Here is a 13,868-nt window from a genome sequence, read left to right on the forward strand (position 1 = left end):
AAATTATTAACTTCTCAGTCTAAATTTTCTCATCTTTAAAATGGGAATAACATTACTTGTCTGATTGTATTATTATGAGATTTCTACAGTGATCAGCACAGTCCTTGGCAAGTGATTAGTGCCTTATTATATATACTAGTAGCCCTGCACATGAATCTGTGCGCCTGTAGCTCGCTGCTGCCCTCCAGTAGCTCTCCGCCCCACTGCCCCGCCCTCCTGTAGCTCCCCGCCCCCCACTCATAGTTTGCTGCCCTGCCCCCTCCTGTACTCTCCACCGCCTGCTTGTAGCTGGCTGCCCCACCTTCCTGCTGATCTGTGATCCGGTGAAGCATAATGACCATTTGCATATTACATCTTTATTATATAGGATAAGCTGCCATAATTCTTTTTCTCAATTTACATGCAGTGCTGTTAGATTACTTTGCTAAAAATGTGTGCTTGTCCAACAGGTTAGTAAGCCACTTGTCTTTGCTTAATTTTTGCTAGATGTAAGGTGTTTGGATAAGGAATCAGATGTGTCAGAATAAACAATATGAGAAATAAGAGGAAACTATAGCAAAAAATCTGTCTTTTACTTGGGCTGAAATCATTGTGAAAAAAATGTGCTCCCTTTGTAGTGTTTCTTGTTTGGTGTTGAAGCAGATGGCGCTTGGCTGTCTGGGTGATCTTTCACTGCAGCTTTAAGCCATACTCTTTTGAGGAGCTCAATAGGTTTCATAGTGAAATATAAAAGTCTTGATTTTATAAGTCATCAGGAAGAATTGTATCTCCCAAATAAATGTTCACATGAGTTTATTAAAAGAACACTAGATTAAGAGAGACAGGTTCTTTACAGATAAGCAACTTTTGGTGATCTTAGACAAGTCATGCGCATTTCAATGTGTGGTAATTCTTAGTGAGAGGCCTAAGAACACACATCTGGCCAGGCAAAAAGGCAGCCTCTTTGAGGTGACTCTGAGCTTTTGTTTCTCCTTCCTAGTTTCTCCTGCTCAGGTCCTGAATTTCCCTCCCTCCCTCCCTCCCTCCCTCCCTCCCTCCCTCCCTTTCTTCCTTTCTGATGTGGTCGGAGTAGGGGTTGAAAGAAGAATGGCGAGAGAGGATGAGTGAAGGTTTTCTGTCTTCTTTCTGTAGTGCCACATCCTCAGGCTCTCGTCTGCTGTTTCTCAACCCTGATTCATATTAGAAGCAGTCAGGGATGAGAACTTCCATTTAAAAAAGAACTATATCTGGACCCAGATGTATCTATACTCAGATGTTCTAAGTGGGTCTGGGATGTTCCACGTAGGTATGTTTTAGACTGTTTCTATGTAGTTTAATATGCTGTCAGGGTTGAGAACCTCTGCTGTTAGTGGGATTTAGGTATTATACCTTGGAGGTTATTCCATGTTGGTACTGAGAATCCTATCTTTTCTTTTTCATGGCCAGCTAGTATACAGTTATACCACACTTTATTTGTCCAGTACTTTATTGGTGGACATTTAGGTTGTTAGACTATGTTAGAGTATGCTTATTTTAAGCTTCTGGAAAAACCAAAGATCCCAAAATAGAGTGATTTAAACAAAATCTGTTTCTCATTAAACTGTTCAGAGGTAAGTGGTAGTTAGGGGCCTCTGCCTGAATTTTACATGTTCTTCATTATATGACTTCCATCTCTGAGTGCAGAATGGTTGTCTTAGTTTCCTTCAGCTGTATCCCAGCCAGCAGGAAACAGGAAAGAGAGTGCATGCTACTCCTTTTACATACAAGCCAGAAGTTCTGGCTTATATCCTACTAGAGGCCCGGTGCATGAATTCGTGTACCAGTGGGGTCCCTCGGCCTGGCCTGTGGGATTGGGCCAAAACCGGCTCTTCAACATTCCCAAAGGGTCCCGGATTGCGAGAGGGTGCAGGCCAGGCCAAGGGACCCCACTGTGATCAGGACCAGGGAGGGATCCGGGAGGTTGGCCAGGCGGGGAAGGACTGCAGGAGGACTCCAGGGCGTGTCCCGCCTGCTCAGTCCCAATCGGCGGACCCCACCAGCAAGCTAACCTACCAGTTGGAGCGTCTGCCCTACGTCATAGCAACTGGTCGACTGGTCAACTGTCTGCCCCCTGGTGGTCAGTGCACATCATAGCCAGCAGTTGAGTGGCCTTAGCATATCATTAGCATATTACCCTTTGATTGGTTGAACGGCAGACCGGATGACCAGACACTTAGCACATTAGGCTTTTATTATATAAATTCATCACATGACCATTCCCACCTGCAAGAATGGTTGGGAAATCTAGCTTTGTACTTAGCTAAAACTTGGGAGTTCGGCTGTTAAAGGAAAATGGAAAGAAAGGATATTAATAGGTAAGTAGGAGTGTCTACCACCTACAGACCATTTCCAGCCTTGCCCAGTATAAATAATTTAATGAATGTCCTTGAATATGTTTTGGAGTACATGTATATTTGTAGGATAAATTCTTAAAAGTGGAATTGCTGAGTCAAAAGATACGCTCATCTGTTATTTCAATGTTGTTAACTTTGTAACATCTGTATATACTTGCATTTAGAGCTTAAATGGCTAATTAGGGGTAGAAATTTAGTGCATGGGATAATATAATTTAAGTTGTAAATATTCTCAAATATTTCTAGAGTGGTATATTGGCTTCCAGTGTGTCCAATCCTTGTAACACTCCTATGGGGTTGGGGAGGTGGTCATATTGTCACTGGATGATGAACCTGGAGTGAGATTGCCTGAGGACAGCTGGTAGTGTGTGGGTTCTTGACTTTGTGCAGGAAAGATTTCACAACACAAGACCAGGTGATTTGGAGAGTATATTTATTAAAACTTGGGATAGGGAAAACAAAAGTAGGACTTGAGGTGGAAGAAGCAACAGGAGAGAGCCTAGGTGATGCTCTGCTTTGGGTCCTAGAAATGTTAGAGGAAACAAGTGAGCCACGGCGGGGCCGATGTTAGCTTACTGGAAAGTCAAAGAAAAAGGGGATCTCGGAGGCAGATTCAGGGGTAAGTCTGGGACTAGCTACTGCTGCTTGCTGCTCCCCTGATTGCAAATCTTGTGGGGATTCTTAGAGTTTAGGAGAGAGGAAATAAAAAGTTCATGCCTGAGAACTGGCATGGGGGGCTCTAGGGAGAGCCTGTGCTGGTATCTGTTGTCTTGAGGATTTTATCTCTCTTTTGTGGGTGAGAATCTTAGGGGACAGTTTCAGCAGACTATTCATCAGCTTTTCAGGTATGTTTTTAATATGCTGATGCATCAAAATGAGCATATAGGGGAGTTGGGGATTATTCTTTGGTCGGCTTCACTGTTTTACTTTTATCTTAGGTTTGTCTGGCTTTAATGTTTTTTTGTTATTTGTTTCCCTGACTTCATCCATCCTTGGATTTGACTGGCACAAATGGCATTAACTGGGTCTCAGTCCTCTATTTCCCTGACCAGGGTCATTTAAGCTATGTATTCTCTGGTTAGAGAGGAGAGGTATATACCATTTGTTCTCAGGTGTCCTTGGTTAAGGATGCTAAGGTCTTACGATGCACTAGCTGCCTGCAAGGTGTTGAAATTGTTTGGCCTTGTTTAGTTATCTTGTCTCAGATTCCCCATTCCACTTGCTCAGGAATTTTCCTACCTTCTTACTATCCTGCCTTAATATCTTCATTGACACATCAAGAAACTAAGGTTAAATAGGTCAGGTTTTACTTAGTATCTTTTGACTGGGCCTAGGGTCCCAGTCTTCTGGCTCAAAAAGTGCTGTCTGTCTTATACCACTCCAAAGCTTACTCTTTGTGGAAAGAACAAATCCAGGACGGTATTTTTACCAACTGAGCCATATCAGGAGAATTAGGGAAAAAAGAAAGAATGTGACTTATATTAATTTTCTCTGTATCCTAAAATAGTAACTGAGATCATATTATATACTTGTGTTCATGGTTTGAGCAGGGGTGGGGAACTGTTTTTCTGTCAGCAGCCATTTGGATATTTATAACATCACTAGAGGCCTGGTGCACGAAATTCGTGCACGGAGGGGGGTTGTCCCTCAGCCCAGCCTGTACCCTCTCCAATATGGGACCCCTCGAGGGATGTCCGACTGCCCGTTTAGGCCCGATCCCGGTGGGCAGTCAGATCCCTAAACGGGCAGTCGGACATCCCTCTCACAATCCAGGACAGCTGGCTCCCAACTGCTTGCCTGCCTGCCTTCCTGATTGCCCCTAACCGCTTCTGCCTGCCAGCCTGATCACCCCCTAACCACTCTGCTGCCAGCGTGTTTGCCCCCAACTTCCCTCCTCTGCCAGCCTGGTCACCCCTAACTGCCCTCTCCTGCAGGGCTGATCACCTCCAACTGCCCTCCCTTACAGGCCTGGTCCTTCTCAACTGCCCTCCCTTGCAGGCCGGGTGCCTCCCAACTGCCCTCTCCTGCTGGCCATCTTGTTGTGGCCATCTTGTGTCCACATAGGGGCAGGATCTTTACCACATGGGGGCAGCTATATTGTGTGTTGCAGTGATGATCAATCTGCATATTACTCTTTTATTAGGTAGGATAGAGGCCTGGTACAGGGGTGGGGGCCAGCTGGTTTGCCCTGAAGGGCGTCCCGGATCAGGTGGGGGTTCCCTTGGGGTATGGGGCGGCCTGAGCGAGGGGCCTGTGGTGGTTTGCAGGCTGGCCATGCCCCCTGGCAACCCAAGCGGAGGCCCTGGTATCTGGAATTTATTTTCCTTCTACAATTGAAATTTTGTACCCTGGAGCGGAGCCAAGCCTGGGGCTCCCTCTGAGGCCCGAATCCATTTGTGTTGGGGTTATAATTAAAACTTTGTTGCCTTAAGCAGGTGGGCCCGGCCAGGGTGTGCAGAAAGCTTTGCTTCCCCTGTTGCGGCAGCAACCCTGGCCTGCTCTCTCAAGCTCCATTCTGCCGCCATTTGTTTGAATTTGTTTACCTTCTATAATTGAAACTTTGTAGCTTGAGTGGAGGCTTAGGCCTGGCAAGGGCAGGTGGAAAGCTTGGCTTCCTCTGTTACCTAGGAAACCTTGCTCTCTGTGGCTGTAGCCATCTTGGATGGGGTTAACTTGCATACTCGCTCTGATTGGATGGTGGGCGTGGCTTGTGGGTGTGTCGGAGGTATGGTCAATTTGCATATTTGTCTATTACTAGATAGGATTTGTGGGCCATACAGAATTATCAACTTAAAAATTAGCTTGCTGTATTTGGTCAGATATTTAATTAACTCACCCCTAATGCCTTGGCAAGGCCAGACCAAATGATTTCTCGGGCCTTATACGGCCTGAGGGCCGGATGTTCCCCACCCCTGGCCTAGTGAAGTTCTGATAAGAGCATCTGTGACTAGCTGTCCTATAGATTTGAGCCAATGCTGGAAACTGGACAGTTCCCAATTTTAAAACTCCTTTTAACTTAGGAATGCCCTCTGATGGTGATAGGTAGAGTTGACCTGCTTTTACTCTAGCTTGTGTCCTTGCTTGTAATTATGTGGAAAGTGCATAATCAGAGGCACTACTATAATGGTATTTTTAATGTTCTCATCTCTCCAGGATAAAAACCCAAATTGTTTATAAAAACAGAAGCATCACGTGCTTGTTTAATACCCTAAAACTCATATTTTACATCATGTTTTTTAAGTTGTGGGTTATGAAATCACTTTATTGGTTGAAACCACTGAGTTTGTGGCTCAGAGATTCACACCTTTAAGTCTATGGCTCAAAGATTCTTATCTTTAATCAGTGTTTTTCAAACTGTGGATCATGACTTGTTAATGGATAATGAAATCAATTTAGTGGATTATAACCATCATTTAAAAATTAGAACATAAACTAAAAAGAATATATCAAATTGGTTTCCAAAGACTAAGATTAAATAAAACTTTTTTTGTGTTACATATTTGCATTTACATGTGTGTATTTGGTCACAATTTAATAGTGTATTTCTCAGAATTGCAGCCAAGCATTTGAAATCCACTAATTATTGTAATAGCCCCATCTACTGGTACTTAAGGATATCACCACTGAAGGATTTTAGTAGGACCTATGGTTATTTTTATGCTTTGTGCCTTTGTATGGATTTTTCCTTTGTGATTTGATAAGTATATATATATATATATATTCTGAATAATAATATTTGTCAATATATATATGTAGATTCTTTCTGATCAATACCAGATGCAGGATGCATTGGAGAAATCTGATCATTTGATGGCTGTAACCAAAGATCTGTTTGTTGATTTTCCTCGTAGACGCACAGGTAAAATATTCAATTCAAACAAAATCTCCTTTTTATTTTATTTATAGGCACAAATGGATATTTGGAAGAATTTAAAATATTTTTTCAGGCATTATATTATTTATATTACAAGTATTTTAGAGTGGATAGCATATAAGAATTATTAGGTATACATTCATTATAATTTGCTTGGTTTTCACTAGTAATCTTAACTATTACAAATTACTCAACTAAGGAAAAGTAAAGTGTTATTATCTATTAAAATATTTTGTGGTGCAGTGTACTAGATTTTATAATTTAAAATAGGACTTGATTTTTATTTTACTTATATTAAATTATCATATAATTGAAGTATCTGTTTATATGTAAATTGAGTAAAACTTAATTTGAAATCTAAAGCAACATGTCTCTCTCTGAGAGGAACTTCCCGTCTCCTAATTCAGTATTATTCATAGTGAGTATATAATCCATTTTTTATTTTAATCCCTAAAAAGGAATAGTTTTTAGTTTAAGGTTTGAATCCTGGCTCAGCCAATTATCATTGTGACTCTGGTCCAGTTGCTTCAGGTTTCTGAGTTTCAGTTTATTTATCTGTAAAATAATAATAGTAACAACCTCATAGAATTTTGTTAGGGTAAAATTATTTAATATATGTAAAAGCACTTAGAACTATGCCTGGAATATAGTAAGTACTGTATAAGAGTGAGCTGCTGTTGTCTTTAAAGATTTTCATATCCTGATACAAACCTATGGCGGTATATAGTGCTTGTGAAATTACTTTAGTGAAATGAAACAAAGTCATCACGGCATTTTCCTCCTGCAGGGTTTCCGAATGTAACAGTGGCTCCTGATTCCTCTCAAGGGCCCATCGTGCTAAATCAAGACCCCGTCACCCAGGCCATCCTTGGTGACTCTGTTGTGGAGCCTCAGGTAATGTGCTCTGCTTACAGCCAAAATGCTCATGCCGAAATTAAGTTTAAGTTGATGTAGGTATCGTGGTAAGCATTTCAAAAGCTTAAATGCCAACAAATACCAAGATGTGGTTGCTGGAATTGCTCTTAATCATATTGCACCTTCTGTGAGTGTAGTGTTTGTGCTAACTAAGATAGGGCTGGATGATAATAGCTAACACATATTGAGCATTTACCTAGTAGGTAGGCACTATTATCCTCATTTAGCAGATAAAAAATACAGAGGCTCAGAAAATTTCTAAGTGACCTGTCCAAGATCACATAGCTAGTTAGCATCAGAGATGACATTCAAATCTAGACTTCTAGCTCCATAAGACTGCTGCCACCATCTGCCAGTGTGGAAACAGCAAGGAGTCTTCCGCTTTGAAGTCAGGTGGTTCTGTTTCATATTTTACTACTTAATAGGTGTTTGATCTTGAATTAACTTTTGAGTTGGCTTAGCGTGTTTTTTGTTACATAGAATATACCTGGTATGGTTGTTTCTTCTAATGTATTAGTATGTTTAAAAAGTAGCTACCCAGGAAATTTGGCATTTATTGACTAGTTATATGGGACAATTGTAGTCGGAGCAGTAAAACATTAACTAGCTGTATCCTAATGTAATTAGAACTCATAATTAATAAAAATGTTTAGAATTTTGAGATAGTAAACATTTTTTAAAAGTCCATGAAGCCCTGGCCAATGTGGCTCAGTTGGTTGGGTGTCGTCCCATGCACCAAAAAAGTCACTGGTTTGATTCCCCGTCAGGGTCCATTGCCTAGGTAGTGGGCATGTAGGAGGCAGCGTTCGATGTTTCTCTTTCACATTCATATTTTCTCTCTCTAAAATCAATTAAAACATTTTTTAAAAGCCCATGAAGAACTTAATACTAAAATAAAACTCTGGCCCAGCTGGCGTGGCTCAGTGGTTGAGTGTTGACCTATGAACCAGGAGGTCATGGTTCGATTCCCGGTCAGGGCACATTCCCGGGTTGCGGGCTCAATGTGTGGGGTGTGCAGGAGGCAGCCGATCAGTGATTCTCTCTAATCATTGATGTTTCTCTCTCTCACTCTCACCTTTCCTCTCTGAAATCATCTATATATATAAAGAGCCAGGATCCGTAATGTCCAAAATGACTGGAGGCTCGACCCAACGCCAGGCTGTGCATGCAGCAGGCTCGGGTGGGAGGGGACTTGTGGCAGCGGGGACGGGGGCGGGGGAGGCGAGGCCTGGTGGGGGGCGGTCTGTACTCCCCACATGGCCGGGGCGGCTGTGAGCGCTCCTGATGGCCCACAGGCGCTGCTCCGCTTGGCCCTGTTTCACAGAAGCGCAGGCACCACTTCCATGCCACACCCCCACTTCCGTCAGTCCACCGGCCCTGAGGCGCCCTCCCCGAGCTGTTTCCTGGAAGATCCCACCCTCAGAGTGTGCCTGGCTCCTGAGGAGGTGGGCGGCACCGCAGGCAACATTTGATGGCCATTATTCTGCCTACCACAGTATGAATCAGAAAGAATAAAGTGAAAAGGGACAACGGCAACAAACATGTAAATCTGGAAGGCGGATGAATGTGGTCCGTGCCTTAGCAGCCCGAGGACATTGCCCCTGAAGTGAACCCTAAGCCAGGAGTGAGAAAAGTGAAGGGGGCACCAGGGGTTACCCCACAAAACCCCCAAAGGCACCCTTGTTAATGAACTAAGTACCCCTGGAAGTGGGAGCAAAGCTGGGGCCAAAAACAGGAGGATTGGTCTACAAAGGGCTCTAATCCTAAGATATCCTTTTCCACTCCACACAGCTGGGCAGCTGTCTTGTCCCTGCCCCAACAAAAACAGAAGGTTCATTGTCCTGAGAGGATAAAACAGGGTCAGGACAGCTGGGAGGGGCAGCCCTGTGACCCACCAGTGGCTTATTTGACTGCTCCATCCTGAATGCGGGAAGCCCACCTCCCATCCATCACCTGGGGCCCCCTCCCCTCTGGCTCCCAGACAGTGAAGTCAGGGCTAAACTCTCCAGACAGGACACTCCAGAATTTATTCCCTTCAATCTCTGACTATATTAACAAGTATTTTGTTACTGTTGTTTCATTTCCTGTTTGTTTTCATTTTATTCTCCCTGCATTATGTTTTCTCCAAATTGTTTGTTTTTTTCCTGTTTGTATTAGTTCTCTTTCAGAGTCCAACTCACCAAGAAAAGAATACCTAAATAGGTTGGCATCAGAGATTTCCCAACGAAACAGCCCAACCCCAGCCCTCTGTATTGAACCACTGAGTCAACCAGCCCTCATAACCCCCCGCCACATAGGGCTACTCAGCAGATTGCTTTCATAAACTGTTTTTTATATTCTTTAAGCAATTACAGGAAAATGCAAAGGTCTTAAGTGGTCAATATAATGGCTCTTGACAGTTGTATGCACATGCGCAACCCACATACCTCACTCAAGATATAGCTCATTTCCATGTCCCCAGAAAGTTTCCTCATGCCCCAGTCAACACCTCCCCCACCACAGAGGCAACCGCTATGCTATTCAATCTCTTAGACATGAGCAGATAACCAGGGGTCATCAGTATTTGAGAAAAACCTCTAATATAACAAAAATAAATAGAATTTTGAGGAAACAATATGCAGGGGAGAAAACTTAAAAACAAAACTATTATTTCTATATTCAGACTTAGGAAAATATATGGCACATGTGAAATAAAAATTAGATGTTGTTTTGGGGGGAAAACACTTTGAGAATGAACAAAACAAACAAGTTCTTAGACTTAGATAATATCCTAGCAGAAATGCAGACTTACTTAAAAGGGGTCAGCAGCCCGACTGGTGTGGCTCAGTTGGTTAGGCATCGTACCCTGCACCAGGAGGTTGCCGGATTCCCTGTTAGGGCACATGCCCTGGTTGTGGGCCTATTGATGTTTCTCTCTCTCTCTCTCTCTCTCTCTCTCTCTTCTCTGTCTCTCTCTCTCTCCCCCATTCCCTTTCTCTCTCTCTCTAAAAATCAATAAAATAATCTTTAAAATAATAAAATAAAATAAAATGGGCCAGCAAACTATAGCCTGCAGCCAAATCCAGCTCCACCTGCTTTTTAAATAAAGTTTTATTGGAACACAGCTACACCCATTTGGGTTTTTTAAATCTTTATTGTTGATAATATTACAATGTCTCCTTTTTTCCCTCCATTGCCCCCTTCACCCTGTTTCTGTCCTGCCCCAGACCTTCACCACCCTATTGTCTGTGTCCATAGGTAATGCATATCTTAATAATAAAAGGCTAATATACAAATGGTTGTTACACGTGATCAGCAGGAGGCCTCGTCCCCCACTTGGTGGGTCTTGATGGGGGATGTGAGGCTGTTTCCTTCATCCCCTGCCCGGCAGGGCTTGACGGGGGTGGGGCTTGCCGGGTCTGGGTCTCATGCAATTTTGAGGCATGCTTGGGTGGGTGGGGACTTGACTCTGGGTCCCACAGCGCACCCTAGTCTCTGACAGGAGGGAGATTTTCATATACATTTTACTAATTTTCTTTCATCTCTGATACTTCTATTATAGAGAAAGGGCAAATAGAAATATTAAAATATTTCCTCTAATTAATTCCCTTTTAATGTGCATGAATTTCGTGCACCAGGCCACTAGTTAAAGATATAAAAGAATAAAATAAAATAAAACTTCTGCCTGACCATTGTGGCTCAGAGGTTGAGCGTCGACCTATGAACCAAGAGGTCATGGTTTGATTCCCTGTCAGGTACGTGCCTGGGTTGTGGGCTCAGTTTCCAATGGGGGCAGGGGTGGGGAAACATGAAAGAGGCAGCTGGTCAATGATTCTTTCTCATCATTGATGTTTCAGTCTCTCTCCCTTTCCTTCTCTCTGAAATCAATAAAGATATATTTAAAAAATAAATAAAACTTCTTATGAATGACTAGAGGCCCGATGCATGAAGATTCATGCAAGAATGGGCCTTCCTTCCCCTGGCTGCCAGCACTTCCTTCGCTCCGGCCGGACCTGCCTGTTCGCTCGGCCCGGAGCCACCTTTCCACCTTCCCAAGCTGCCCAGAGGCCCAGAGCAGCTGGGGCGGTGCGGGACGCCAGCCTCATCGCCATGGTGACTACGCAAGCGTCCCGCCCCGCCCCTGGCTGCTCGGTGCCTGTGTATGCAAATTAACCTGCCATCTTTGGTGGGTTAATTTGCATACTCCTGATTGGCTGGTGGGTGTCACAAAGGTACGGTCAATTTGCATCTTACTCTTTTATTAGTGTAGATTAGGACTCAGTACCTGTTTAATGCAATTTCCTCGTTATTCATATCTTCTATGAAAAAAGAGAATCATCAATTAGAGGGATGATCCTAGGGAATTACAAGGTCCGGAATAATTAAAGGCTTGTACACTGTTTTCTTACAAAGACAGTTCAATAGAATGTTACATATATTTTAAATAGCCAAAACCCATTAGTATGTCCCTAGGTAAAAACCATTTATATTTTGGCACTTATTAAAACAGTAGCTTTCAGATAATTGTGGACTCTGTCATGGGGCTGGAGAATTGTCAAGAGCTGAGGTTAGAGAGATAGGATGGAGCTAAGTTATGAAATTAGGAGTAGAGCTACTAAAGCAGGGGTGGGGACCGTCTGGCCCGAGGGCTGTATAAAGCTCTCAAAATATTTGGTTTGGCCCTGCCAAGGCATTAGAGGTGAGTTAATGAAATGTTTGACCAAATATAGCAGGCCAGTTTTTAAGCTGATAATTTTGTATGGCCCGAGAATGATTTTATAAATATCCAAATGGCCTTTGGCAGAAAAAACGTTGCCCACCTCTGCACTAAAGGATGTTGAGAACTGAGACATGATGAAATTGGCTGGAGTGTGGAAGATGGATTGGGAGGGACAAAATTGGCGAGAGGATCTGGTTAGAAGACTCAGGTTGGAGTCTTAGTGAGAAGTGGTGAGGACCAGTCCCAAAGCAGTGGCAGTAGGGAAGAAGATAGAAGGGAAGAGGGAGGGTTGTGAGAGTAAAAAGGGGTAGAATTGACAGGGTTGGGTGCTGATTGGATGTGACAAATGAGAAAGACAAATAATTCCCAGTGCTTGCTTGAGCATCTGAATGAATGGTGATACTGTTTATGGTCTTAGGTAATCTGGCAGGAATGACAGGAGAGGCTTAGGAGGATGAACTGTTTTAGAGCTGTTGAGTATGTGTTTGTAGGATGATTTACCAGAGAAATCTTTTAGGCATTTAGGCAGTTGGATATAAATGTCCAGGGTTCAAGAAAGATAGAGAATTGCAAATTAATAGCATTCAACTTGTAATTGCAGCTTTGAAATGAAATACAGTCATTTAGTAAGTGAGTCAGATGAGAAGAGAATAAGGGTCCAAAGGAAGGACCTTGAGTCATATCAGATATAAGGGAGGGCTAGAAAAGAACCAGTAGAGGAGATTGGGAAGGAACAGACAAGAGAATAGAAGAACCAGGAAAATACGGTATAATGGAAGTTAAGAGGAGGAGTGTATCAAGAAAGAAATGAGTGGTCACTAATATCTGATGAGTCAGAGAAATAAAGGAAAGCAAAGACTGAAAAATATCCATTAGATTTAAGAACTGGTGTGTTAATGTTGACTTGTAGAGGACAGTCTGAGTGGACTGGCAGAGCAGAAGCAAGGTGGCAGGGCATAGATGCCGAATGGGAGTGGGGGACAACTCGTTCTAGAAGAAGTTTGGTGGTGAAAGAGAGAAGATAAATAGTAGCTTGAGGGGGAATTGGGTCAGGATAAGATGGGAGAGACTTGGTCACATTTAAATTCGGATGAGCTGAAGCCAGTACGATAGAGAGGTTGAAGATGCAGGAGAGAGAAGGGGAAATTGGTGGAGTGGAGGAGGTGAGAGGATTTGGGTTATAAAACACATGGAGCAGCCTTAGAAAGAGAGACCTCTCTTCTGTTATGAAAAAAGAAAAAAAAGGATGAGTGTGCATATAACCAACTTCTGTTGTTATTTTTATGTTGAGAAAGGCTCTTAATGAAATAGATGATGAAGAAGAAGAAACTGTTAACAGCCAGTCAGAGGAAAGTGAGAATGAGTTGGATAACTCTCTAAACTCTCAGTCTAACATGAATGCAGACAGGTATGTATATATATGACATAGGTATAAGTACAACACTTTTTTTTTTTCCAAGACCATTTTTTCCAGCTTTATTGAGATATCATTGATATGTAATCTTGTGTATATTTGTTGATTTGATACATTAATGTATGCAAAATGATCACCATAGCATTATCTAATTCTCTATCACATCACATAATTACCATTTCTTTTTTATGGTGAGAGCATTTAAGATCTATTTATTTAGCAAATTTCAAGTACATAATACAGGATTATTAGCTATAATCACTATGCTGTGCATTAGATCTCTAGAAGTTATTCATCTTATTACTAGAAGTCTTTATTCCTTTACCATCTCCCCATTTCCTCTGCCTCAGCCTCTGTTAAACACCATTCTACTTTGTTTCTGTGAGTTCAGCTTTTTTAGATTTCACATATAAGTAATACAGTTTGTCTTTCTCTGTCTCACTTATCTCACTTAGCATAATGCCCTCAGGTTTCATTTACATTGTCACAAATGGTAGGATTTCCTTTTTTTTTTTTTTCATGGCTGGATAGTATTTCATTATCTATCTATCTATCTATCTATCTATCTATCTATCTATCTATCTATCTATCATC

General features: G+C 42.4%; 1 protein-coding gene across 2 annotated transcripts in view; it reads left to right on the forward strand.

The window, feature by feature from the left end:
• SPICE1 (spindle and centriole associated protein 1) overlaps window positions 1-13,868 on the forward strand; it is a 79,908-nt gene that overhangs the window by 28,539 nt on the left and 37,501 nt on the right. Inside the window, exons 5-7 of one of the 2 annotated variants that reach the window (XM_054713965.1) lie at window positions 6,150-6,231; window positions 7,034-7,140; window positions 13,156-13,268. In XM_054713965.1, coding sequence (XP_054569940.1) covers window positions 6,150-6,231; window positions 7,034-7,140; window positions 13,156-13,268 — 302 coding nt within the window. Of the gene's footprint in view, window positions 1-6,128; window positions 6,232-7,033; window positions 7,141-13,155; window positions 13,269-13,868 lie in introns of both variants that reach the window. The other variant, XM_054713964.1, reaches the window with a different exon arrangement.

The sequence above is a fragment of the Eptesicus fuscus genome, chromosome 3 (assembly GCF_027574615.1).
Source record: "Eptesicus fuscus isolate TK198812 chromosome 3, DD_ASM_mEF_20220401, whole genome shotgun sequence".
Classification (NCBI taxonomy): domain Eukaryota; kingdom Metazoa; phylum Chordata; class Mammalia; order Chiroptera; family Vespertilionidae; genus Eptesicus; species Eptesicus fuscus.